This window comes from Paroedura picta, chromosome 8 (assembly GCF_049243985.1).
Source record: "Paroedura picta isolate Pp20150507F chromosome 8, Ppicta_v3.0, whole genome shotgun sequence".
Classification (NCBI taxonomy): Eukaryota; Metazoa; Chordata; class Lepidosauria; order Squamata; family Gekkonidae; genus Paroedura; species Paroedura picta.
Genome location: NC_135376.1, coordinates 98,978,545 through 99,005,971, shown reverse-complemented (window position 1 = coordinate 99,005,971; position 27,427 = coordinate 98,978,545). Strand labels below are relative to the sequence as shown.

Genomic DNA, 27,427 nt, shown 5'->3' with positions numbered 1-27,427 from the left:
GGGTGGTTTAACAGTGCCTTCCCCAGTCATTACCATTTACCCCCCAGCAAGGTGGGTACTCATTTTACCGACCTCGGAAGGATGGAAGGCTGAGTCAACCTTGAGCCAGCTGCTGGGATCGAACTCCCAGCCTCATGGGCAGAGCTTTCAGACTGCATGTCTGCTGCCTTACCACTCTGCGCCACAAGAGGCTCAGAAAAACATATTACTGTCTAACAAAAATTGAGTCCAATAGAACATTTAAGACCAACAAAGGTTTATTCAAGGCGTGAGCTTTTGTGTGCAAACACACTTCCTCAGACAAATTGGAGCAAGAATCATGAGAGTACAGATATACAGAAAAGTTAAATCAGTGGCAAATTAGAAAACTGTGTCATAGTATCCAAATTATGCCACATGATAATTCTTTGCTAAAACAGCTAATCAGTATGAGATCAATTACAAAGATACCCAAAGCTTGTAGTAAAACCATCTTTTGTGGAAGCTATATTTCATACATTCCAGTTGGGTATGTTGGTTACATGTTTTGCAGGATTACTGTTAAGAACAGGCTGTGCTGCATCAGACCAAAAATTGACCAAGTCCAGTATCCTGCCTCACACAGTAGCAAACCGGTTCCTCTGGTGGGCTAACAACTGTGAGAATTCCAATAACATAACACAACACAATAACTCCAGATGCCATCTTCCATAGTAGACCTGAAAATGAAATTTAGATGCAACTGGCACCTCAGGCCCACAAGTTTGGGGGGAGAGAGCTGTTCCCAAAATACTGAATGATTTATGGCTGGATTCCCAGCTACATTCACATCTACAGTAATCAATGATACAAGATCGAAGGGAAATAGAGCAAATGACAGAAGTGCCTCTAAATGTGGAGGTTTTCCTCAGCCACCATGGCTTCTCCTCCATGAATCTATTTAACTTTCTGCATAAAAAAGTATTTCCTTTTGTATTTCCCAAACATCTCATTAACTTCATTAGATAATGTCAAGTTCTAGTCATTTGGAAGAGAAAGCTTTCAGACATTTTGAAGTCATAGGGAATAAAAATCTTTTGAGAGTAAAGGTCATTTAGGAGGAAATCAAAACGTTCAGTACTTCCTTCTGACACCTAAACTGATGTAACACTCATCCTTACCACAGTTCCTCTAAATATCAGCGAAACGGCCATCTGGACGGCACTGTCCAGGACACAGGAACCGGCTGTCCAGACGGCGCTTCTGCTTGAGCAGGCCAATCCGGACTGGACACGTCTGGATTGGGCTGGTCCCTGGAGTGGCTGCCTCCATGAGAAGCTTCCTGGACAGCAAGGAGGGCGCTTCCACGGCATGCGCCCTTCCCCGATGCTCGACCCGGCCGCCAGCAGCCAGTGCGGGCCAAGTGGCAGCTCCCGTGATAGCCAGCTGGCGAGGGGGAGGGGCTTCGCGTTGTCCCGTGGCCCACGAAGGTAGCTGGCCACACACTCATTGGGAAGCCCCCTATGCTCACAGGTCCCTGGTTGCCTGGCCACAGACAAGCTTCACTGCCAGGGAGTGCGCCTCTACATCACCCTGCTGCTCAACCTGGCCACAGCTGGTAGGCACGAGGAGGAGGCCATGCTGGCCCTGCCGCTGAGGGGCTGCCCGTGCCTGCCAACTCACTTCGGTTGTGATGGCGCCGCCCAGGGACAGGCTGCGCCACCGAGAGCACCTACGGCCTGCCCCAGCCTCCACAAGAAAGGTCGCCCGCCACGGCCGACACATAGAACGTAAGCCCCCACCCCGCCACCCCATTGCCCCACTGCCTTCCCCACAGGCTACCCCTCTCCCGCTACCCCCGTCTCGCCACCCCTGCTACCCCAGCCAGATCTCGTTGCAGGGGCCGGGATGGGCCCCTTCCCCACCCCACCTGCTTACATTGCTGCGCAACTGTGACCTGGCTTGTCCCAACGTCTCCTGCTGCCACTGCTTGACTTTGTGCGGGGAGCTGGGGGCTGGTTGCCTGGGTGCGCCGGCCTGATCCGCTAGCAGAGGCCTGCAACGATGGCCTCCTCCCCCCAACATCCCTCACTCCCTTTCTTTGTTGTGCGTCCGTGACTGGCTCACATGACAAGCTGCTGCAGCTTATCTTTGTGCGCCGGGGGGGGGGGGGGCTGCCTGCCTGCTTGGTGCACCCTCGCCGTGCCACCACAATCTGCTTGTGGGCCTCTGGGATGGAGTCCTCCTCCCCACATCCTTGATTCCCTTCCTTTGCGGGGTGTCTGTAGGCAGCTCGCTCTACATGCCGCTGCTGCTTGCCTTTGTGTGTGGGGGGAGGGGGCTGACTACCTGGTGCACTGTAATTACACGTGCCCTCCTCCCTCCAAACATCCTTAACTCTCTTCCTATGTGCGGCGGCTGCTTGGCGCCTTGCTAACCTCGATCCTGGATGCGCTGACCTTTCTGCGGGGTCGGGACAGCCCAGGGAAGGGGGGGGGATTGGGGGGGCTGCCTGCCTGGCTGCATTCCATTCCATTCCTCCCTCCCTCCCTCCCTCCCTCCCTCCCTCCCTCCCTCCCTTCCTTCCTTCCTCCCTCCCTCCCTCCCTCCCTATATCTGTTCCCTCTTAATAAAACAGTAAGGGGTGTTGGGGTGGGCTCAATCTGGAATGGGGAAGGCCAATTGGCCCCTTGGCCCCAGACTGACAAGTGAAGGGGCCGATCAGAAGGTGCAAAGCGGCTTCCTCACCAGGACAGACCAAAATTCCATCCAAAATTCCATCCAGTCAGCCCAGCCAGGGACAGTCTGGAGAAATGGCTGCCAGTCTGCTCCTGACCACTGCAGGGAGAGGAGGTCTGCAGGTCTGCCAAAGGGGATGAGAACAGAGGCTTAGACAGGATGCGCCAGCCCTTTTCACCCCGAGGCTGTCCTTACTGTCATGTCCAACTGTAAATTGCCTCAGAACCCTGACAGAGCTGGCAGGAGGCTGGTGAGTGCGCTCCCCCCCCCACCCCCAGGCCTACTGCGGACCCTCTGACAGGCCCTGACTGAGGGAAGGGAGGCGTTTCTGAGAGCAATGCAGGGGAGCCTGAGGGCATTCCTTTTGAGAGTCGGGAACTTTCCCCTTCTGCCAAACAGTTGGCTACTGCTCTGGCTGGCGGTTAGACACAGCGAAGTCATGTGTCTTTCTTCTTTGCAACTCTCTGCAGATTTGAAGCCACCGCAAAGTGTTATTCTGCAGAGGAAACTGGTTCTTTTGTCTCCTGTTTCATCTGCACAACAACCCTGTGCAATAGGCCTCAAGTCTTTCAATTCAACAACAACCTGTGTGGGAGGCCATAAATGTTTCTTCTCTATCACAACCCTGTCCAAAGTAGCCCTTTCTGCCTGGGGAGCTGATCTTTATACTCTGCAGGTGAGCTGTAATTCCAGGAGCCCTCCAGGCCCCACCTGGAGGTTGGCTATCCCTGGATTGGAAATATTCCTGGAGGTTTGGAGGTGGGACTTCAAAATCGTACAATGCCTCAGAGTCCAGCCTTCAAAGGAGCTATTTTTGCCTGTAGTTGGTAGGGAGTGGTGCAGGTGTGTCCTTCCTGGGCTATGGGCTATGGCCAGCCCTTACCAGCAACTGTTTGTATTCTGGGGCGCAGACAGGCAGACCAGCATCAGTCCTGTGCATCTTGGAAGTGCAGGAAGATCTAAATAAATATTTACAGCCTGAAACTGTAAATAGTGAACAACTAAATAGCTGGAGATACATGGGAACTGCAATAACTTTTTTCAACCTTGGCCTTTCAAATAAAAAACCAGTATAAAAAACCTTACTAAGGTCAAGACTGCTGTGCACAGAGAGTCTTCCTCTTAGGGTTGCCAGCTTCCCTGTGAGGCTCTCTACCCCACTTCCCTCATGGGGAGTCTGCTATGGGGAGAGAAAGGGAAGACGATTGGAAAATACTTTGAGACACCTGAGGCCTGCTGGGTCACTGCAGCCCATTCCCAGTTCTCTCAGACCTCTCACAGTCCCACATACCTCACAGGTTGACTATTGTAGGGAGACAAATGGAAAAGGTGTTTGTAAACCGCTTTGAGTACTTCGGGTACTAAACAGCAGGGTACAAAAATCCGTTCTTCTTCTAAGGAGCAATCATGAAAGAAGCATGTGGGCACATAACATTTTATCAACAGTGAAAAAATGGAAAAGAAGGAACAGGGTGGACACCTCTGTACTGTGACTACCCCATGTGTATTAGAGCAGAGGGGCATTTTGGTGTCTGTGGCCTAATTCACACAAGAAAGGAAATGACGCAGAACTGGGGGGAATTGGTTGCCATGTAATCTTCCCCCAAGAAGAGTCTCCAGTCTGATTTTCCCTTCACATACCTGAAGACCTGGCTCTGGAAAGCTCATCTGTAACCACTATGCCACAATTCCCAAAGGTCATTCCTCTCCCACACTCAACGAACATTCCAAACTACAGGTTCTTGACACCCATATCTCCACACCCATGCCCTCATTTGCCACCACGCCACCACAACATGCCACCACAACCATGCCACCACAACACACACATTCAACCCCATGCCCTTACAGACTGGACAACTCCTCCCCTAGAATGTTTACATATATACACAGTTTCCTCTTTCCCTTCTCCACTCTGAGATTGTTCTTAGAAGTGAATTATGAAGATAATCCATATAGAACTGCCACTGTTCATAAAATCCTTCTGATGATTTTCCATTCACCATCGAAGTAAGTTTTGCTATACTCGAAACTCAGCCATTTTCTCAATCCATAACGGAACAGTTGATGCCTCTGTCGATTTCCACATCTTAGCTAGCGTCAGCCTCGCTGCTGTAGTAGCGTAAAAGAAGAACATTCTGGCTTGAGGCGGTAACACTTCAGGACATTTACTCGACACAATATATTCCAGTTTCCAACGGAAACTTAATGTTAAACCTCTCTTTGGCCACTTAGGAATCTTGACAGAGACTCAGGGGAAGGGGGCTGCATAGCGTATATACCTTGGCTTGGGAAGGGGGGCACAGAAGCAGCATCGATTCACACAGAAGGTGCAATACAGTTTCCTCTGATCTACAAGGTGACAAAATAACCCATCCAGCCATATTTAGTCTAAGTTCCCAGTGAGACCAATATTGTGAGAAGAGATAAGGGAAGGAACGCGGGCGAAGGCTTTGAAATGCAAGAGGGAGATGGGAGGGGCACTCTTGAGCAGGTCCAGGAAGATGCCACAACTCCCCAGGAGATCCAGGAGCATAAAGAATTGAAGTGAAACTCAATGGGGATGAAAATGGCCTGTATGGCCCCTTCCAACTCTATGATTCTATGATTCTATGATTTCCATCTGACTTTTTTGTAGCAACAAAAACAGTGGTCATGCCTGTGTGTAACTGTGGTTTGGGAAAGGGGCACTTGTCATATCACACTAACTACAGCCTTGTACAGTTTGCAAAGTAAATATATGTAAGGCTTGTTTGAATTGATCTTTACTTTGTCTCTCCTTTTTGAATCAAAAGGTTCAGTAGACAGTGACCGTGGAAGCATGGTTGACAGTGAAGCAAAAGACGAAGAGGTAAGGAGCCATTTGTTGTTGTTGACATGCCATGTAGAGTCTCTGGGGGAAACCATGGAGGTTTGAAGGCTGAGGACTCCAGCTAGATGGGGTATCAGGAGTTGCCCTCCTGAAGACTTCCAAGTGCAGATTCTTTTTTGGAAGCTGCTTTTTGTCTTTCAGGAACTAGAAGAAGAATTCGGGCATGTAAGCGAGGATGACCGAAAACTGGTAAGAGTGATATCCTGTCTGTTATCTAAAACCAGTCTAATTTTCCGTGCAATTCTGTGCACTAGACTTAGCCTAGAATTGCTGTGCATACGTTTTGCCTGTATATCTCTGTTGCATGGGTTGTTTGTTCTGGAACATATATAGCTGGTGTATAATGAATCAATCCATCAGGGGCAGTATTCTCTATTAAGACTAGCAGCTGCTTTCCAGAATCAGATACTGATCTGGAGTTGCCAGGGATTGAATCTAGGACCTTTGGCTCTTATCACTGAATCATAGTCTCACCCCAGAGAATCTCATGATTTTCTTTAAAAATTGCCTCCTTTTAACTTTTGAACTTCAAGATAATTCAGTTCAAAACTTATATTGGTTTAGGTTAAAGTTATTATTTTATTTTATTATATTTCTATACTGCCCTCCCATAAATATCAGGGTTGTTTACACAAAATGTAGGAATATATATTGTAATCATAACAGCCACCATAACAGCGGGTTCCAATTGAATGATATTACAATCACTCTCTAAACACGAACCCATAGGGAGGTCAGTTTGGTTTCAGTCAAGGACCAGCAGATGTTGTTGTTAAGATGTTAAGACAACTTAATGCCTGGTGGAGAAGTTCCCATTTACAGGTCCTGCAGAATTGTGGGAATTCAGGAATGGCCACGATCTCTTTGGGGAGCTCATTTCACCAGGTGGTGGCCAGGACAGAAAAGGCTGTGGCCCTAGTTGAGGCCTGAGACACTTCTTTGGAACCAGGGATCATAGAATCATAGAATCATAGAGTTGGAAGGGGCCATACAGGCCATCTAGTCCAACCCCCTGCTCAACGCAGGATTAGCCCTAAGCATCCTAAAGCATCCAAGAAAAGTGTGTATCCAACCTTTGCTTGAAGACTTCCAGTGAAGGGGAGCTCACCACCTCCCTAGGCAGCCTATTCCACTGCTGAACTACTCTGACTGTGAAAAACTTTTTCCTGATATCTAGCCTATATCGTTGTACTTGAAGTTTAAACCCGTTACTGCGTGTCCTCTCCTCTGCAGCCAGCAGAAACAGCATCCTGCCCTCCTCCAAGTGACAACCTTTCACATACTTGAAGAGGGCTATCATGTCCCCTCTCAACCTCCTTTTCTCCAGGCTGAACATTCCCAAGTCCCTCAACCTATCTTCATAGGGCTTGGTCCCTTGGCCCCAGATCATCTTCGTCGCTCTCCTCTGTACCCTTTCAATTTTATCTACGTCTTTCTTGAAATGAGAACTGCACACAGTACTCCAGGTGTGGTCAGACCAGTGCCGTATACCATGGGACTATGACATCTTGTGATTTTGATGTGATGCCCCTGTTGATACAGCCCAAAATGGCATTTGCCTTTTTTACCGCTGCATCACAGTGCCTGCTCATGTTTAGTTTACAATACACAAGTACCCCAAGGTCTCGTTCACACACAGTGCTACCTAGAAGCGTATCCCCCATCCAGTAGGCATGCTTTTCATTTTTCTGACCCAGATGCAGAACTTTACACTTATCTTTATTAAATTGCATCTTGTTCTCATTTGCCCATTTTTCCATTGTGTTCAGATCTCGTTGAACTCTGTCTCTATCTTCCGGAGTATTTGCCAGTCCTCCCAATTTGGTGTCATCTGCAAACTTGATGAGTAGTCCCTCCACCCCCTCATCTAGATCATTAATAAATATGTTAAAAAGTACCGGGCCGAGCACCGAGCCCTGAGGTACCCCGCTACTCACCTCCCTCCAGTCTGATGAAACACCATTGACAACAACTCTTTGAGTGCGGTTCTCTAACCAATTCCCTATCCACCTAACTATCTGAAAATCCAGATTGCAGTCCTTCAACTTATCCATCAGAACATCATAGGGAACCTTGTCAAAAGCTTTACTAAAATCCAAATAAATGACATCAACCGAATTTCCCCGATCCAGCAAACCTGTTACTTCGTCAAAAAAAGAAACCAGGTTGATCTGACAGGACCTGTTAGAGACAAATCCATGCTGACTTCCTTGGATCACCAAATTGTCCTCCAGATGTTTGCAGATCGCTCCCTTTAATATCTGCCCCATTATCTTACCCACAACAGAGGTCAGACTCACTGGTCTATAGTTTCCCGGGTCATCCTTCCTCCCTGTTCTTGAAGATCGGAACAACGTTTGCTCTTTTCCAGTCCTCCGGGACCTCTCCAGACCTTAATGAGGTCCCGAAGATGATGGACAAGGGTTCTGCAACTTCTCTGGAAAGTTCTTTGAGCACTCTCGGGTGCATTTCATCTGGACCAGGGGATTTGAAGTCATCCAGTGCAACTAAATGCCTCTACACTACCTCTATCCATGTCAACCTGCCACCTAAACACTATCTCTTGGCTACGGCCATCTCTAGATGTGCCTAAACCCTTTGACCTGTGGGAAAAAACAGATGTAAAATAGGCGCTAAGCCTTTCTGCTTTCTCTGCATCCTCCATTAGAGTTTATCCATCCCCACCCAACAGTGGGCCTATTGCCTCCTTTACTTCACATTTGCTCCTCACATAACTGAAAAATCTTGTTACAATGGACTTCCCTGGCCAATCTTAGCTCACTCTCAGCTTTGGCCTTTCTGATGATTGATCTACAGTGCCTAGTAACCTGTAGGTACTCTTCTTTAGAGCTCTGTCCTTCCCTCCATTTCCTGAACATTTCCCTTTTCTTTCTTAGTTCCTCTTGAAGTTATCTATTCATCCAAATAGGCTTCTTAGAGCTCCTGCAGTGTTTTCGTCTTTCTGGGATAGTCATTGATTGAGCATGCAATAGCTCTTGTTTGAGTAGCGCCCACCCTTCACATGCTCCCTTCCCTTCCAGCATTCTCGTCTATGGTATGACACTCATCATGTCTCTGAGTTTATTAAAGTTTGCCCTACGAAAATCCAACATCCGCGTCTGGCTACAAGCTTACTTGGCTCCCCATCTCAAAAGGAATTCTATGAGGACATGGTAACTTCCCCCTAGGGTCCCCACTACAATTGGAGGTGGCGGAGTGTAGAGCTTTTTTGGGGTTGGACCAGAACCAGTGGGATGAAATTAATTCAAAACAAATTCCCTCTAAACATCCAGAAGACGTACCTGACAGAGTGGTTTCTCAGTGCAACAAGTTCTTCGGGAGATGGTGGATTCTCCATCTTTGGAAATTTTTAAACAGAGGCTGGATAGCCATCTGATGGAGAGGCTGATTCTGTGAAGGTTCAAGGGGATGGCAGGTTACAGTGGATGAGCGATAGGGTTGTGAGTGTCCTGCATAGTGCAGGGGATTGGTCTATATGACCCATGAGGTCCCTTCCAACTCTAATAGAAGCTATGAATTCTAGTATCCCCAGCCTCAAGGAGATTATATTGGTCTCAACCAGGGCCAGGCCTTTTTTGGTGAATATGACCTACATTGCCAGAGAGGGTGGGGAATAAATACAATATAATAACAACAACTAGTCACCAGAGTTTTGAAGTTGAGTGGGGTCATTCATGGTCAGTACTTGGAAGGGAGACAACCAGGGAAGTCCAGAGGTGCTGCATGGAGGAAGACAATGGCAAACTGCCTCTGCTCTTCTCTAGACTGGAACACCCCTTGAATGAGATCACCATGAGTTGGACACAACTGGGCAGTACGTTCTTCATTGTGAGCCCTTACACTTTGCCTTTTGTCATTTTACAGCTAGTGGGTAGACTTGCCGCTAGTCAAAGAACATATGAGTTTCTCTGTATAAATTGTCTGCCCCTTCTCCACAGAGAACAGTGCAGATGAGTGATGAGGATGAAGACTATCTCTTTGGTGGTTCCTTTCAAAAGGGGGAAGATGATGAAGATGACATGGAAGGAAATTCCAAACTGGTAAGAATTTAAGAACATAAGAGAAGCCACATTGGATCAGGCCAATGGCCCTACACTCTGTGTCACACAGTGGCTAAAACTCAGATGCTATCTAAAAGTCCATCAGTTGGGCCAGAACTCCAGAAGGTCTCCTGCTGTTATTCCCCAAACACAAGAATACATAGCACCACTAACCACAAGGCAGTGTTCCATTATGCCTTGTGGTTAGTAGCCTCTCATAGAATCATAGAATCATAGAGTTGGAAGGGGCCATACAGGCCATCTAGTCCAACCCCCTGCTCAACGCAGGATTAGCCCTAAGCATCCTAAAGCATCCAAGAAAAGTGTGTATCCAACCTTTGCTTGAAGACTTCCAGTGAAGGGGAGCTCACCACCTCCCTAGGCTGCCTATTCCACTGCTGAACTAAAAACTTTTTCCTGATATCTAGCCTATATCGTTGTACTTGAAGTTTAAACACATTACTGCGTGTCCTCTCCTCTGCAGCCAGCAGAAACAGCATCTGCCCTCCTCCAAGTGACAACCTTTCAAATACTTAAAGAGGGCTATCATGTCCCCTCTCAACCTCCTTTTCTCCAGGCTGAACATTCCCAAGTCCCTCAACCTATCTTCATAGGGCTTGGTACCTTGGCCCCAGATCATCTTCATCGCTCTCCTCTGTACTCTTTCAATTTTATCGACGTCCTTCTTGAAGTGAGGCCTCCAGAACTGCACACAGTACTCCAGGTGTGGTCTGACCAGTGCCGTATACAATGGGACTATGACATCTTGTGATTTTGATGTGATGCCCCTGTTGATACAGCCCAAAATGGCATTTGCCTTTTTTACCGCTGCATCACCCTGCCTGCTCATGTTTAGTTTACAATCCACAAGTACCCCAAGGTCTCGTTCACACACAGTGCTACCTAGAAGCGTATCCCCCATCCAGTAGGCATGCTTTTCATTTTTCTGACCCAGATGCAGAACTTTACAGTTATCTTTATTAAATTGCATCTTGTTCTCATTTGCCCATTTTTCCATTGTGTTCAGATCTCGTTGAACTCTGAGGGGCTTTACGCCCCGGGATCTTTGTAGCAAATTGGTCACTCAATGAAAAATCGCCATTTAAAATAGTGGAATTCGTTGTTATGCATACCTGCCTTTGTAGTGGAATCCAGTTGCGTTTTGTAGCGTTTCCCACAGGCTTCCGGTCTCGGCAGAAATCGCTAGAAAGGAAACGCTATTGCCAAGCTCGTCCCAGCCCTGGCTGTCAAGCAGCCAATGGGCAGCCGTTAGCATGCTCCCAAACAGCCCCTTTCCCTTTAAGAAAGTTTTTTTTAAAAAAAAAACAGACCCATTGTAACGAATCTGTGTAGATTCGTTGCAACGGAGAGACCCATCCAGCTGCCTAATGTGTTTGAGCTGTCGTTTGATCGTTTGATCGTTGCCACGCTGCCTCCGAGTGAAAAAAAAAAATCCCCCCCCCCCCTCACGGGCCCGATTTTCGGCTGAATGAATGTGTAAAAATTAATGGGAAAATACATCAGCAAACGGGCTTTTCTGTGGTTTGTGCTTAGTGACTAAAGGGGAAGGACTGAAGCCAGGGAAGCCTCTAAACAGAAAGAGGCTTGCTGGTGCGTTTATCCCCGCTCGCTCGGAGAAAAAAAAATGGCGATCGCTTCGCCGGAAGATCAGAGAAGAAAGCCAGGGGGTGGGACTTTGTAGAAACCGCAACAATGTTAATGCACAGGTCTTTTTCGCTAGTGTTGCAGATTGGTTGCAGGAGTGTATCGCTTTCCGGAGGGTGAATCCACTTTTGGGGATTTCCCTGAAAGCGCTACAAGGAAGCGCTTTTTGCAGATTGGTTTCAGGTGTGTGGCAGATTGTCGACGACGTCGTGCGTTATGGCAAATCAATAGCGTTTTCAATTGGCAACCATTGTGCGATTTTGAAGGCGTGCAAAAAGCCCCTGTCTCTATCTTCCGGAGTATTTGCCAGTCCTCCCAATTTGGTGTCATCTGCAAACTTGATGAATAGTCCCTCCACCTCCTCATCTAGATCATTAATAAATATGTTAAAAAGTACCGGGCCGAGCACCGAGCCCGGAGGTACCCCGCTACTCACCTCTCTCCAGTCTGATGAAACACCATTGACAACAACTCTTTGAGTGCGGTTCTCTAACCAATTCCCTATCCACCTAACTATCTGAAAATCCAGATTGCAGTCCTTCAACGTATCCATCAGAACATCATGGGGAACCTTGTCAAAAGCTTTACTAAAATCCAAGTAAATGAAAACCAACCGAATTTCCCCGATCCAGCAAACCTGTTACTTGGTCAAAAAAGGAAACTAGGTTGGTCTGGCAGGACCTGTTGGAATCATAGAATCATAGAATCATAGAGTTGGAAGGGGCCATACAGGCCATCTAGTCCAACCCCCTGCTCAACGCAGGATTAGCCCTAAGCATCCTAAAGCATCCAAGAAAAGTGTGTATCCTACCTTTGCTTGAAGACTTCCAGTGAGGGGGCGCTCACCACCTCCTTAGGCAGCCTATTCGACTGCTGAATGACTCTGACTGAGAAAAACTTTTTCCTGATATTTAGCCTATATCGTTGTACTTGAAGTTTAAACCCATTACTGCGTGTCCTTTCCTCTGCAGCCAGCAGAAACAGCATCCTGCCCTCCTCCAAGTGACAACCTTTCAAATACTTAAAGAGGGCTATCATGTCCCCTCTCAACCTCCTTTTCTTCAGGCTGAACATTCCCAAGTCCCTCAACCTATCTTCATAGGGCTTGGTCCCTTGGCCCCAGATAATCTTCGTCGCTCTCCTCTGTACCCTTTCAATTTTATCGATGTCCTTCTTGAAGTGAGGCCTCCAGAACTGCACACAGTACTCCAGGTGTGGTCTGACCAGTGCCGTATACAATGGGACTATGACATCTTGTGATTTTGATGTGATGCCTCTGTTGATACAGCCCAAAATGGCATTTGCCTTTTTTACCGCTGCATCACACTGCCTGCTCATGTTTAGTTTACAATCCACAAGTACCCCAAGGTCTCGTTCACACACAGTGCTACCTAGAAGTGTATCCCCCATCCAGTAGGCATGCTTTTCATTGTTCTGGCCCAGATGCAGAACTTTACACTTATCTTTATTAAATTGCATCTTGTTCTCATTTGCCCATTTTTCCATTGTGTTCAGATCTCGTTGAACTCTGTCTCTATCTTCCGGAGTATTTGCCAGTCCTCCCAATTTGGTGTCATCTGCAAACTTGATGAGTAGTCCCTCCACCCCCTCATCTAGATCATTAATAAATATGTTAAAAAGTACCGGGCCGAGCACCGAACCCTGAGGTACCCCGCTACTCACCTCTCTCCAGTCTGATGAAACACCATTGACAACAACTCTTTGAGTGCGGTTCTCTAACCAATTCCCTATCCACCTAACGATCTGAAAATCCAGATTGCAGTCCTTCAACTTATCCATCAGATCATCATGGGGAACCTTGTCAAAAGCTTTACTAAAATCCAAGTAAATGACATCAACCAAATTTCCCCGATCCAGCAAACCTGTTACTTGGTCAAAAAAGGAAACTAGGTTGGTCTGGCAGGACCTGTTGGAGACAAATCCATGCTGACTTCCTTGGATCACCAAATTGTCCTCCAGATGTTTGCAGATCGCTCCCTTTAATATCTGCTCCATTATCTTCCCCACAACAGAGGTCAGACTCACTGGTCTGTAGTTTCCAGGGTCATCCTTCCTCCCTTTTTTGAAGATCGGAATAACGTTTGCTCTTTTCCAGTCCTCCGGGACATCTCCAGTCCTTAAAGAGGTTCCGAAGATGATGGAGAAGGGCTGTGCAAGTTCTCTGGAAAGTTCTTTGAGTACTCTCGGGTGCATTTCATCTGGACCAGGGGATTTGAACTCATCCAGTGCAGCTAAATGCCTCTCGACCACCTCTCTATCCATGTTAACCTGCCACCCAGACACTATCCTTTGGCTACAGCCATCTCTGGATGTGCCTAAACACTTTGACCTGTGGGAAAAAACAGATGTAAAATAGGCACTAAGCCTTTCTGCTTTCTCTGCATCTTCCGTTAGAGTTTTTCCATGCGCACCCAACAGCGGGCCTATTGCCTCCTTTACTTTACGTTTGCTCCTCACGTAACTGAAAAATCTTTTCTTGTTACAATGGGCTTCCCTGGCCAATCTTAGCTCACTCTCAGCTTTGGCCTTTCTGATGATTGATCTACAGTGCCTAGTAACCTGTAGGTACTCTTCTTTAGAGCTCTGTCCTTCCCTCCATTTCCTGAACATTTTCCTTTTCTTTCTTAGTTCCTCTTGAAGTTCTCTGTTCATCCAAATAGGCTTCTTAGAGCTCCTGCAGTGTTTTCATATTTCTGGAATAGTCATTGATTGAGCATGCAATAGCTCTTGTTTGAGTAGTGCCCACCCTTCACATGCTCCCTTCCCTTCCAGCATTCTCGTCCATGGTATGACACTCATCATGTCTCTGAGTTTATTAAAGTTTGCCCTACGAAAATCCAACATCCGCGTCTGGCTACAAGCTTCCTTGGCTCCCCATCTCAAAAGGAATTCTATGAGGACATGGTCACTTCCCCCTAGGGTCCCCACCTCCTTCACCTCATCCACCAACTCTTGCCTGTTGGTCAGTATGCCTGTTGGTCAGTATTGCCTGTTGGTCAGACAAATCCATGCTGACTTCCTTGGATCACCAAATTGTCCTCCAGATGTTTGCAGATCGCTCCCTTTAATATCTGCTCCATTATCTTCCCCACAACAGAGGTCAGACTCACTGGTCTGTAGTTTCCTGGGTCATCCTTCCTCCATTTTTTGAAGATCAGAATAACGTTTGCTCTTTTCCAGTCCTCCGGGACATCTCGAGTCCTTAAAGAGGTTCCGAAGATGATGGACAAGGGCTGTGCAAGTTCTCTGGAAAGTTCTTTGAGTACTCTCGAGTGCATTTCATCCGGCCCAGAGGATTTGAACTCATCCAGTGCAGCTAAATGCCTCTCGACAACCTCTCTACTCATCAAGTTTGCAGATGACACCAAATTGGGAGGACTGGCAAATACTCCGGAAGATAGAGACAGAGTTCAAAGAGATCTGAACACAATGGAAAAATGGGCAAATGAGAACAAGATGCAAGTTAATAAAGATAAGTGTAAAGTTCTGCATCTGGGTCAGAAAAATGAAAAGCATGCCTACTGGATGGGGGATACGCTTCTAGGTAACACTGTGTGTGAACGAGACCTTGGGGTACTTGTGGATTGTAAACTAAACATGAGCAGGCAGTGTGATGCAGCTGTAAAAAAGGCGAATGCCACTTTGGGCTGTATCAACAGGGGCATCACATCAAAATCACAAGATGTCATAGTCCCATTGTATACGGCACTGGTCAGACCACACCTGGAGTACCGTGTGCAGTTCTGGAGGCCTCACTTTAAGAAGGACGTAGATAAAATTGAAAGGATACAGAGGAGAGCGACGAAGATGATCTGGGGCCAAGGGACCAAGCCCTATGAAGATAGGTTGAGGGACTTGGGAATGTTCAGCCTGGAGAAAAGGAGGTTGAGAGGGGACATGATAGCCCTCTTCAAGTATGTGAAAGGTTGTCACTTGGAGGAGGGCAGGATGCTGTTTCCGTTGGCTGCAGAGGAGAGGACACGCAGTAATGGGTTTAAACTTCAAGTACAACGATATAGTCTAAATATCAGGAAAAAATTTTCCACAGTCAGAGTATTTCAGCAGTGGAATAGGCTGCCTAAGGAGGTGGTGAGCTCCCCCTCACTGGCAGTCTTCAAATGAAGGTTGGATACACACTTTTCTTGGATGCTTTAGGATGCTTAGGGCTAATCCTGCGTTGAGCAGAGGGTTGGACTAGATGGCCTGTATGGCCCCTTCCAACTCTATGATTCTATGATTCTATGCTTTAACCATACCTTGGGGTTAGTGTACCTTTGTCTCCCCACCTTCTTTATGATTTCTTCAGAAAAAGAAAAGGCCTACGTCCTTCACAGATCAGCTGGCAGCTCGGATCAAAGGAGACCTGACATATAAGAGGAACGAGCAATTGTGTAAGCTACTTTTTGGAAAGTTTCCCACTGGTATATGTGAGTGTAATACCTATTTCTCGTTATATTGCAGTACAAAAACTGTACTCATAATAAAATAGTATAATATGGCCTTTTTTTCTTGAGAGTTTTACTAATTTCAAGAAACCTGAAGAGCTACTCTCTGAGAAGTAATTATGTGCTCCATTTGCCCTGGACATCAGAAATACTCCATCATGAAAATTGGTCTTTAAGCTGTTCCAGGACCTTGCTCTTCTGCTGCAGACCAACATGGCTACCCCCCGGAAACTAACTGACAGAGGGAACTTTGACTCCTTAAAGCTGACACCTCGGAAAACTTGTTGGCCTCTGAGGTGCTCATGGGCTTGAGCCTAGCTCTACTACTGCAAAGCTACAGGAAACTGCCTTTTAAAAACAAAGCAACCCTATGTGTTGCTCTGAATATTGTATATAAGATTCCTTCCCAAGAAATATATTTGCCAAGAAGAGTGGCTGATCACATATTCCACTTTCCATTTTCAGCAGCTGGAGATATAACTGATAAGTCGGAGAAAGAGAAGGATGGCATTGGTGTTCCATCAGACGGTCAGTATATTTTATGTTGGTTTATCTGGGGAGCATTTGGGATCAGCGAATGAGAGGGAAGAGAGACAAGTTTTCAGAATGGTTCCTGTCCTCATGGTGGGGAATCTTTAAACAGTTTCACAGCTTCTACCTCCTCTCCTTTTATTTTTTATATCTATACTAGGCTTCAAAGCCCGCCCGTAAACACGGGCTTTGAAGGGGCACCCCCCGTCCTCCCCCCTCCCTGCCAAGCCCCAATGTTCCCTGCGGGAGTGCCCGAAGGCCCCCAGGGGAAGCCTCCCCCGCCTGCCCCCCTCCCTTCCAAGTCCTCTGCTTCCCTGCAGGCCTAGGAACAGGCCCGCCATGTCCGGGACTCAGCGGGCCTGCTCCGAGAACCACAGGGAAGCCTCTCCCGGCCGCCCCCCTCCCCGCCGATTACCTGGCTTCCCTGCGGGCCTCGTAGCAGGGCTGTCGCGTCCCGACGCGGCGGTCTTGCTCCGAGGCCCTCAGGTAAGCCGGGGAATCGGCCGGCTGCCTACCTGCCGAGTCCCTACACCACGGCGAACTCCAGGCAGTTGGGTAATGGGCCAATCGGAAGGCGCTTTGTGCCTTCCGATTGGCCCCTTACCCAACTGGCTGGAAATGATGTCAGTCCGGGTGAGGGGCTAATCTGAAGGCGCTGTGCGCCTTCAGATTGGCCCCTTGGCTCCATATCCCGGACTCAGACCGCCCCTTCTTAAGCCTTAACGAATTATGTATACCGCTCCCTGAGTGGTTTACAGATAGATAATGTCAGCACAGATCAGATGATTTTTTAAAGAAAAGAATTACAGAAAAAGATTGCGAAAAGCTCATATAACAGTCCCAACAGTTCTTCTGGTGGTCTTCTATTAATTAGATTGGTTAACTTTGCTGTAACTGCAAATTCTCTAATTCTCCCAATCCATCAAATGGAGAGACCCTTGTGTTGGCATGAGTTCCATTATTATACACAAGTTCAGCCAGTGGCAATAAGGCAACCCAGTCCATTTGTTGGTAATTTGTGAAACATCTCAAATATTGTTCCAAGATCTGATTGACCCTTTCCATTTGCCCATTACTGTCTGGGTGGTATCCCGAGGTGAGGGATTGTTCCACCCTTAAGAGCTTCAGAAGCTCCTGCCAGAACTTGGCAAGGAACTGGGAACCCTGGTGTTGGTATTCTGTGGAGTTTGAACACATGTTGTATGAACAGAGAGGCCAGTTTCTGGGCAGTGACCACAGAACAAAATGGGCTTGTTTGGAGAATGCTCCCCCCCCAGATAACAGTTTTCCATGACTGGGGGGAAGGTCTGTAATAAAATCCATGGTGATGTCTTTCCGGGGGCCCGACAGCGTCTCTAAGCAAACCTTTCGATTTTCCTACCACTCTTTTTGCAGTGAGGCAAGTAGAGCACCCCTTCACATAAGCCTCTATATCAGTATTTTTCAACCTTCCTAATGCCATGACGCTTTAATACGGTTCCTCATGTTGTGGTGACCACCAACCATAAAATTATGCAAGTGTTCTTTTACAGAAGATAAACCGAAACTGACCAATGATGTGATGATCATGATTGTAGATAAATTGTTTTTTTCCCAGGGTTTCTCAGTTCAGTTCTGCCTGTTGTCCCACCATGCCTATCTTGATCTTTTCCACTGCTCCAAACAGATGAAAGCTCTATCTTGACCTACCCCACAAGGCTGTTGTGTGGATGGCACCCCCCGACCAAGCTGCTTGCTCTGTTATGACCCCTGTGAAAGGGTCATTCGACCCCCAAAGGGTTCCCGACCCCCAGGTTGGGAACCACTGCTTTACATCCTTGCGCAAAGACAGCCACCAATAATGCCTGTGTACCAAATATAATGTTTTCACAAAACCAAAATGCCTCGCAGGTTTTAAATCATAGCACAGTTTGAGTACATCTGCTTGGGCAACTGCAGGCACATAAAGGCGATCCACCTTACAAAATAGTCCTTCCTTCACCTGCAAGTTCTGGTGTAGCGTAGCAAACTTGCTGTCCCCTCCCAAATCCTTCTGCACCTAACTCCCTGTGGTGGAGTTCAGCTGTGCTGTTTTTCTGCGTGTTACCACAGACAGTCCCAGGTGGAAGGGGTGGAAGACTGAGTCTTCAAGTGGATCCGCCATGCTTTCATGTTGGGATAGGCGGGAGAGGAGGTTAGTGAGAAAGGTGCTTCAATGTAAACGTAAAGCGGGAGAAAAATTCCGCTCACCAGATCTATTTGGTGGTTAATTTTCACGGCTGAGATCTGTCCAGACTTCAAAAGGGAACGTGGACCCCTCTAACCAATGCTGCCAGGTGGACAGTGCCAATTTAATGTCTGCCACCTCCTTTCCCCATAAGGCCTAATTTCTTTCATTTTCTGTAAATTTCTCTGAAATATAGGCAAGTGGGTGGTGCTGCCCATCTTCTTCATTGTGGAGGATCGTGGCCCCCATTGCCATATCACTTAAATCTACTTGGAGGGTAAAGGGGCGTGTAGGGTCAGCGTGCCACAGGATCAGTTCAAAGGTAAAGGAGTGCTGGCACTCACCCATCTATTTCAACAAAGCCCCAGGTCATTTCCCCTTCCCCCTTCAGTTTCAGCAAGTCCGTGAGGGGGAGAACTATTTGGACATAATTGGGAATGAATATTCTGTAAAAGTTTGCAAATCCCAAGAAACTTTTAAATTGCCTCCGTGTGCGGGGAGATTCCCAACCCAACTAATCCTTCACTTTATTGGGGTCATACATAATCCATACTCCAGAAAATCCAGGCTTTTCTTATGGAACTCACATTTGGACAGTTTGTCATACAGCTGATATTCCCTTAACCTCCTCAACACCTCCCGCACCAATTGGACATATTCTTCCATGGTCTCCGAATATAACAAAATATCATGAAGATAAACTAGGGTCCCCTTGTACAACAGGTCATGTAAAACCGCACTAATTAGATTCATGAACACTCCAGGTACGCGGATAACCCAAACGGCATCACGAGATGTTCAAACTGCCCCAGGGTGTGTTAAAGGCATTCAGGTGCTCGCATCCCCTTTTTATCCATACTCAATAGTAAGCTTCTCTCAAATCCATCTTGGTGAAGATCTTTTCTTTTCTCAATTGACCAAGCAGGTCTTTTATTAATGGGAGGGTGTACACATTCAAGGTGGACACTGTATTCAGACCCCTGTATTCAAACCCCTGTACATAAGCGCACAGACGTAGTGAGCTGTCCTTTTTCACAAATAGCTGGGCGACATAGCTGGGCAGATGAAACCTCAAACCGTCCTTGTCTAAGAATATCCACAATTCTGTCATTACTTGTGGGCTCATGGAATACATTTTCGTTTTGGGCAGTGGCTCCTCAGGTTTCAGTTCAGTGGCACAATCTGTTATTCGTGAGGGGGCAACTTATCACATTCATGCTCCTCAAACATATCCAGCAAGTCCCAATATTCCTGGGACAGGGTGTCCTACTCTTCCTTGCCCAACCCTGCATATTCACAATGTTCTGGGGTCCCCTGGTGGGAGACAATCTGGGTCATTAAACGTTAGGACTCGAGCTCTCCACCTTACACTGGAGTCATGTTTCCATAACCAGTCCAAACCCAGCACAAAAGGGAAAACTGTCCCTGGGGCTATCACCGGTTGGATTCTTTCCCAGTATTCTTCAATGTCCAAGTTAAGGGGGGCATTCCGGTGTTTGGCAGCAACACCTTTCGAGACCCCCCCGTCCATCTGAGCAAAACGTATGGGCTGTTGCAAGGTTCTAACCCTGTCCCCAAGGCACGCACCATTTCCAGGTTCATGTGCACCCATAGTCTAATACCCCCTGGACCCTCGCCCCTACTCCAGTCTTTGGGTCTGATAAAGTCACTGGGATCAGGAGGAGGGGAATGGGACTTACCTATCATCTATCCCTACCATGGACCTGCTGGCGGGGCTGCCTCACAGCCGGTTGGCCCCATTTCTCGCTGGCTTGTGGGAGCCACTTCTTCATCCGATTCCTTGGAAGATGGCTGGGTCAGAGGTTCAGTCAAGTTCATCAAGTAGTGCTTGCTCAGTTTTCTTCAGTGCCTTGCCAGCTGGGATTAAGGTTTTAGCTTTTGGTGTCATGGTGTTTGCACTGCTGACTTCATTTTAGGAGGGGCACTCAGCAAGGAAATGTCTGGTTCCTCCGTACCCAAGGCACAAGCCCTTCATGCGGCGCTGTGCCTTTTACATTGCATTGTAGGCTGGCGGCTTCTGTGTGGTACCGTTCCAGGGAAAACTGGACTGTTTAGCAGCTCTCTCACTGGCATCTTGAGCATTCACCATTTCCATAATACGGAGGCAAGCCTGGACATCCCCAGCCAGTTGGATCCATGACAACAGAGTAGTTGGGTTCACCTGCCCTAGGCACTACTGCAAAAAATCCTTGCGGACCATCTCAAATAACTGTATCTTAGTCACTTTGTTCCATTCATGTATCTTAGTGGGAGGCGGCGATAATCGGCGTACTGGGAAATTGGTTCCCTACCACAGACTCCGAAGCTGCTCCCGGCCACCTCAGCCTGCAGTGGATCCTCGAATTGATCCTGTAGGGCTTTCATGAACAATTCATAGTACAGCAACTCAGGGGCCTCAATATCAAATAGTCCCACATACCATTGGGCCGCAGCCTTTTCTAAAAAAGTCCTGACATGGTGAACTCTCTCTGCCCCATCAGCTAAGAGGTGTCCACAGTTGATCATGTAAGCATGCACTTGGACCTAGAAGTCAGCCAAATTGTCAGTGGACCCATTGAACACAGCATGCAGTTTTCGGGTTTCCTTCTGCTGTTCCAATAAGGGAGCCGGAAGCTCTTGAGCTGCCCTGGTTTTGTTTCACTCTTCATGGCACCTACCAGCCCTTGCTAATGCCTCCGGGCCTGGGCGTTGTCCAGCCCCCTGTACCTTCTTACCTTTTCCCAGCAGTGTTGTGGCTAGAAGTTCAGTGGCGATGTCCAGCTTGTCGTTCAGGACCTGCACATCACAACCCTTCATCATCTCAATGTCTGGGAAAACCCTCACCCTTGCAGATGACCTGCGTTCAGGGTCTTCATCGTATTGGATTAGGGCCCAGGTACCTTGACACTCAGTGATGTACTGGGTCATCCTCAACCCGCACCAGGACAGTGTTCTCAGCACTTTTGCTGTTCCTGACAATTGTGGCCCAACATGCTTCTCCTTTTTCTTCTTCTTATCCCACTTGGATACCTGAGTGGAGGCGGCCACCTCATACTCAATAGCGGCATCAGCCATTGTCATTTCCGAGGCTTTATTCTCTGCATGTTGAAAGTGGGGAAGCACTCTCAAAAGAGTTCTGACTAACTGTGAGAACTTTGATTTCTAAATAAGTAAACTCATGGAATTAAAGGCATAGTCAGAACTGGTTCACAAAGCATAAACTGAACAATATAGGGGCTTTTCCCCATCCCATGGGAACTCAAACCAGGCACAGCTCCAAGGAGTCAAAACAGAGAGATAACCATTTGGGCTTCAAGGAACAGGATGGTGAGAGATACTACAGACCACTAAGGAAGTGGGGGGGGGGGGGTGTTAAAGAATGTAGAAAGGAGGGTGAGAGGCATAAGATATACTGGCAGGAAATTAACCTTGGGGTGTCAAGCAAACACATCTGTGTTACATCAGGGGACAGAGGTCAGACCAACTAAGCACATAGACAAGCAACAGAATAAAATCATAGCAGATATACAGGGTTTCTGACAGTTTTTTCTTGCATTTTATCTGGATACTTAAGGCCAAGCCTGTTGCATTCAGGAATACAACGGGCACGAGATTTGGGGTGGTGGTAGTGGTGGAAGAACTCTGTGGATGGCCTCTCCCTCCTCCCAGGACCTGGAACGGCTGCAGGCAGCTGTTAAGGAACTCACTAGCATGGGCAGATCCCATGCAGCAGGTATCTGCAGCCTCCAAGCCTCAGAGAGAAGTGGAGGGAGGAGGGGGTGGTCAGGGTGGGGGGCAGAAGGTGATTGGGTGGCCACTGGACAGACAGGCAAGCTGCTTGGAGGAAGAAGCACTCAGGGTGTTACACCCACCCTGAGTGGGTGTTAAGCACTGAGTAGCACTTAAGCCATGAGACATACACACCCTCCAAGGCCTTACCAGAAATATATTATGTGGAGCAGATGCTTCTATCAGTGGCTTCAGAGGTAAAATCCCTGGACTAATCCTCAATTTATATCTCTTCCATATCTTCAATAAACCATTTCTCCATATATGAGAACCCTTTAGGACTAGTTTCTCAGGGTTAGGTGTTAGTCAGTAAGTTGTGTAAGCCTTTTTCTAATTTCAGACCTCACCTTTTCCCTGCAACACCAAGTTTGCTGTTGTTAGTATTGTCATTGGCTGCCATGCTTGTTTTTTAGGTTTAAGTATTTTCCTCTTAAGTATTGAGCCTCTTGTAGCGCAGAGTGATAAGGCAGCAGAAATACTGTCTGAAGCTGTCTGCCCATGAGGCTGGGAGTTCAATCCCAGCAGCCAGCTCAAGGTTGACTCAGCCTTCCATCCTTCTGAGGTCGGTAAAATGAGTACCCAGCTTGCTGCTGGGGGGTAAATGGTAATGACTGGGGAAGGCACTGGCAAACCACCCCGTATTGAGTCTGCCATGAAAGCGCTAGAGGGCGTCACCCCAAGGGTCAGACATGACCTGGTGCTTGCACAGGGGATACCTTTACCTTTATCTTTATTTTCCTCTTAGGAAATGTGACTTCTGCATGGTGTTCAGTGATCCTTTTGCCTCCCAATGTCAACTGAGAACCCAAGAACTTCCAGTGAATCCAATGTGGCAGTAATTATTCCAGATTTTGGGAGGCTGGCAGTTCCCGGAGCCCTTCCTCCCTTACTGTACACCATCTTTTCATATCCTCTTCCTTTTCCACTCATCTGCAAGCCTTCTTCTTGCCTATGTGATGTAAGAATATAAGAAGGGCCTTGCTGGCCCATTAAGCATCCTGTCTCACACAGTGGCCAGCCAATTCTTCTGGAGGGCCAACAACAGGGCAGACAGGCCAAGGCCTTCATAAGAACATGAGAAGATAAGACAAGTAGATGAGAAGACAAGAACATGAGAAGATAAGACAAGTAGATAAGACAAGTAGCTCATCCAGTCCAACATCCCATCTCACACAGTGGCCAAATAATTCCCCTGGACAGCAAGCAACAGGGCGGAGAGGTCAAGGCCTTCGTAAGCTCTTCCTCCTGATGGATGGCTCCCCTGACTCTCCCCCAGAAGCATTAGCCAGCTGCCTAGAAGCAGTGACGAGATGGCTCAAGCAGAGTCGTCTGAAGATCAATCCTTCAAAGACGGAGGTCCTGTGGCTGGGTAGGAAGGGCAGGATTTTGGACGCTTCCCTCACAATGGAAGCCCAGATCACAAAGGTAGCGCGGCTGGCATTCTACCATCTCCGCCGAGCCAAACTACTAGCGCCCTACCTGGCCCTGGAACACCTAGCCACAGTTATCCATGCGACAGTCACCTCTAGACTGGACTTTTGTAACTCGCTCTACGCAGGCCTGCCCTTAGCCTTGACCCGGAAACTACAGCTGGTTCAAAATGCAGCAGCCAGGATCCTCATAGCAACACCGTTGCTCACATCCGGCCTATTCTCCACCAGCTGCAATGGTTACCAGTTGAATTCCGGATCAGACTAAAGGTTCTGGTAATTACCTTCAAGGCCATACGTGGTCAGGGCCCAGTGTACCTGAGGGATCGCCTCCCCACCTATGCCCCCCAAAAAGCTCTGCGTTCCACCGTCACCAACCAGCTAAGGATCCCTGGCCCTAAAGAAGTCCGTCTGGTCTTGACCAGGGCCAGAGCATTCTTTGCTCTCGCCCCCACCTGGTGAAACGAGCTCCCGGAGGAGATCAGGGCCCTGACGGAGCTTAAACAGTTCCACAGGGCCTGCAAAAAGGAGCTCTTCCGCCAGGCATTTGGCTGAGACCAGACGTATTCAACAGCAACCGAAGGGCCCTTGCTCCCCCCCGCCCCCCCTCAGAATTCCACCAATAAGCCCTGGACCTGTTTGTACTGTTACATTGTTGTATTGTTATATTGTACTGTTACATTGTTATCTGGTTACAACTTTTATTTGTTTGTTTGTTTATTTATTTATATTTTTATGCCGCCCTTCCCTAAGGCTCTGGGCGTTTTACATAAAACATTTTTGAACATTCACATAGAACACTATCAAAATCAATATCAAAATCAATATAACAGTATAACAACAACAACAACATATCAACTGGAACAATTAGAACGGCACTTTAACAATAACTTGACAATCCCTCAGTGGAGGGCACCTGTAGGTGTTATGGCTCAGTCAGCCCCACCAAATGCCTGATGGAAGACCTCCTTTTTGCAGGCCCTGCGGAATTGAGGAAGTTCCAGCAGGGCCCTGTTCTCTTTGGGGAGCTCATTCCACCAGGTGGGGGCCAGGACCGAGAAGGCTCTGGCCCTTGTTGAGGCCCGACGTGCCTCTTTAGGGCCAGGGATCTGTAGCCAGTTGGAGGTGGCGGAGCGTAGAGCTCTTCTGGGGGTATAGGCAGGGAGGCAGTCTCTCAGATACACTGGGCCCAGACCGCATATGGCCTTAAAGGTGATTGCCAAAACCTTAAGCTTAATCCGGAATTCAACTGGGAGCCAACCAAGTTTTTGAAGTACCGGCCGGATATGTGATGTCCATGATGTCTTAGTGAGAATTCTGGCCGCAGCATTCTGCACCAGTTGTAGTTTCCGGATCAAGGATAAGGGTAGGCCTGCGTAGAGCGAGTTCCAGAAGTCCAGTCTGGAGGTGACCATCACATGGATCATTGTGGCTAGGTGCTCTGGTTCCAGGTAGGGCGCTAGTAGTTTGGCTTGGCGGAGATGGTAAAATGCCAGCCGTGCTACCTTCGTGACCTGGGCTTCCATTGTAAGGGAAGCATCCAGGATCACGCCCAGGTTCCTGGCGGAGTGCGTCGCTAGGATCTGCACACCGTCCAGGATGGGCAGGCGCGCTTCCTCCCATGGTCCCTTCCTACCCTCTGTCTTTGCAGGATTGAGCTTCAGACGACTCTGCTTGATCCATTTTGTCACTGCTTCCAGGCATCTGGCTAAAGATTCTGGGGGGGAGTCAGGGCAGTCATCCATCAGGAGGAAGAACTGGGTGTCATCTGCGTATTGGTGGCAACCCAGCCCAAACCTCCGCACCAGCTGAGCAAGAGGGCGCATGAAGATATTAAATAGGATAGGAGAGAGGACTGCTCCTTGTGGGACTCCACATGTGAGCTGGTGACGGCTAGATACTCTCTCTCCTATTGCTACCCTCTGTCCACGACCCTGGAGGACGGAGATCAGCCATTTGAGGGCTGTCCCCCGTATCCCAGCATCGGGAAGGCGGTGAGCTAGGAGCTCATGATCGACTGTGTCAAACGCTGTCGACAGGTCTAATAGTATCAGCAGCACTGACCCGCCTCGGTCCAGTTGGCGGTGGAGGTCATCCGTCAGGGTGACTAGCGCTGTCTCCACCCCATGGCCAGGCTGGAAGCCTGACTGAAATGGATCAAGGGCTGAAGTTTCTTTCAGGAATGCTGATATTTGGCCCTCAGCAGCCCTTTCAACCAACTTTCCCAGAAACGGCAGATGCGAGACGGGGCGGTAGTTGTCAGGCTCCTGCGGAGCCGAGGATGGTTTTTTGAGCAACGAGCGTACCACTGCCTCTTTTAATCCCTCCGGGAATTCTCCTGTTGAAAGGGGGAGGTTGATTATTTCCCGCTGGGGAGCTCCTATTCTTCGGTCTGTTGTTTTTAGGAGCCACGATGGACATGGGTCTAGAGGGCAAGTGGTTGGCCTCGTTGTTGCTAGCATCCTGTCCACTTCATCTAATGAGGGTCGTCTGAAGTAACTCATTGTTCTCTCCAAAGATAGCCAAGGGAGCCTCCAGTTCACTTTCTGTGTCCAAAGTTGGAGGGAGGTCGTGGCGAAGAGTCGAGATTTTGTCTGCGAAGTGACTCGCAAATGCCTCACAGCTAATGTCCAATTGGCTATTGTTTTGGCGCCTTTCATCAAGGGCGGTGAGAGATTGGACTACCCTAAATAGTTGTGCTGGGCGTGAGTGCGCAGACGCGATGCTAGTCGAGTAAAAGTTGCGTTTCACTGACTTCACCGCCATCTCATAGGCTCTTAACTGCATTCTGTAAGATGCTCTCGATTCTTCGTCGCGAGTCTTCCTTCAAACTCGCTCTAGTCGTCTCTTCCCGTTTCTTCTCGCGGAGCTCCTCAGTATACCATGGGGCCTGCTTGAAACGGGGATGGAGAGGACGTCTGGAAGCTATCTCATCAATGGCATCCAGCAATCTTTTGTGCCAGTCGCTGACCAGTCCATCTAGAGATGTGCCGGGAGGCATTGGGTCCCGCAGAGCATTCAGGAATCCAATCGGATCCATAAATCTCTGTGGACGAGCTGAAATTTGCTCGACGCCTAAGTGAGGGGGAGGTGGCAGCCTAAGCCTGGTCTTCAGGGTATAGTGGTCCGACCATGGCACGGCAGTAATTGTAACCAGATCCACGTTCAGCCCTGCACCGAAAATTAGATCCAGCATGTGACCTGCCTGGTGGGTAGGGCCAACAACAAATTGTGAGAGCCCTAGTGTCGCCATGGCCGACACCAGGTCCAGCCCATTGCCAGAGGGTGGCAATTGCGCATGGACATTAAAGTCCCCCAGAATTAATAGTATAGGAGACTGTAATGTCCAGGCGGCCGCCGCCTCTAGCAGGGCTGGCAGGGCATCTGGAGGTGCGTTGGGCGCGCAATACACCAGCCAGATGGCCATGCTCTTGGTTGTACCCCACCCGAGGCCAACAAATTCAATTCCTGGAATTTTCGGCGCAGAGAGAGCCCTGAAGGAGATGTTGTCATGGATCAGGATTGCCACACCCCCTCCCCGCCCCACAGTCCGTGACTGATGGTGGACGGAGAACCCAGCCGGGGTTAGCTATTTAAGGGCGACTGTTTCGCCGTCCCTGGTCCAGGTTTCCGTCAGGCACACCAGGTCTACCCCTGCTCTGCGAAATACGCTTGCAGGGTGGAGGCTTTGTTGTTGATGGACCTGGCAT

The 27,427-nt window shown here is 48.3% G+C and overlaps 1 protein-coding gene across 6 annotated transcripts in view; it reads left to right on the top strand.

Moving 5' to 3' along the window:
• The window catches only part of LOC143843998 (WASH complex subunit 2A-like), a 119,632-nt gene that overhangs the window by 15,167 nt on the left and 77,038 nt on the right, over positions 1-27,427 (top strand). For all 6 annotated transcript variants that reach the window (XR_013233784.1, XM_077350918.1, XM_077350916.1 and 3 more), the window contains 5 exons: positions 5,493-5,548; positions 5,711-5,758; positions 9,529-9,630; positions 15,623-15,707; positions 16,227-16,289. Coding sequence is in view for 5 of the 6 variants with exons in the window: in XM_077350918.1 (XP_077207033.1) it covers positions 5,493-5,548; positions 5,711-5,758; positions 9,529-9,630; positions 15,623-15,707; positions 16,227-16,289 (354 nt within the window). In the remaining variant the exon portion in view is untranslated. The remainder of the gene's footprint in view (positions 1-5,492; positions 5,549-5,710; positions 5,759-9,528; positions 9,631-15,622; positions 15,708-16,226; positions 16,290-27,427) is intronic.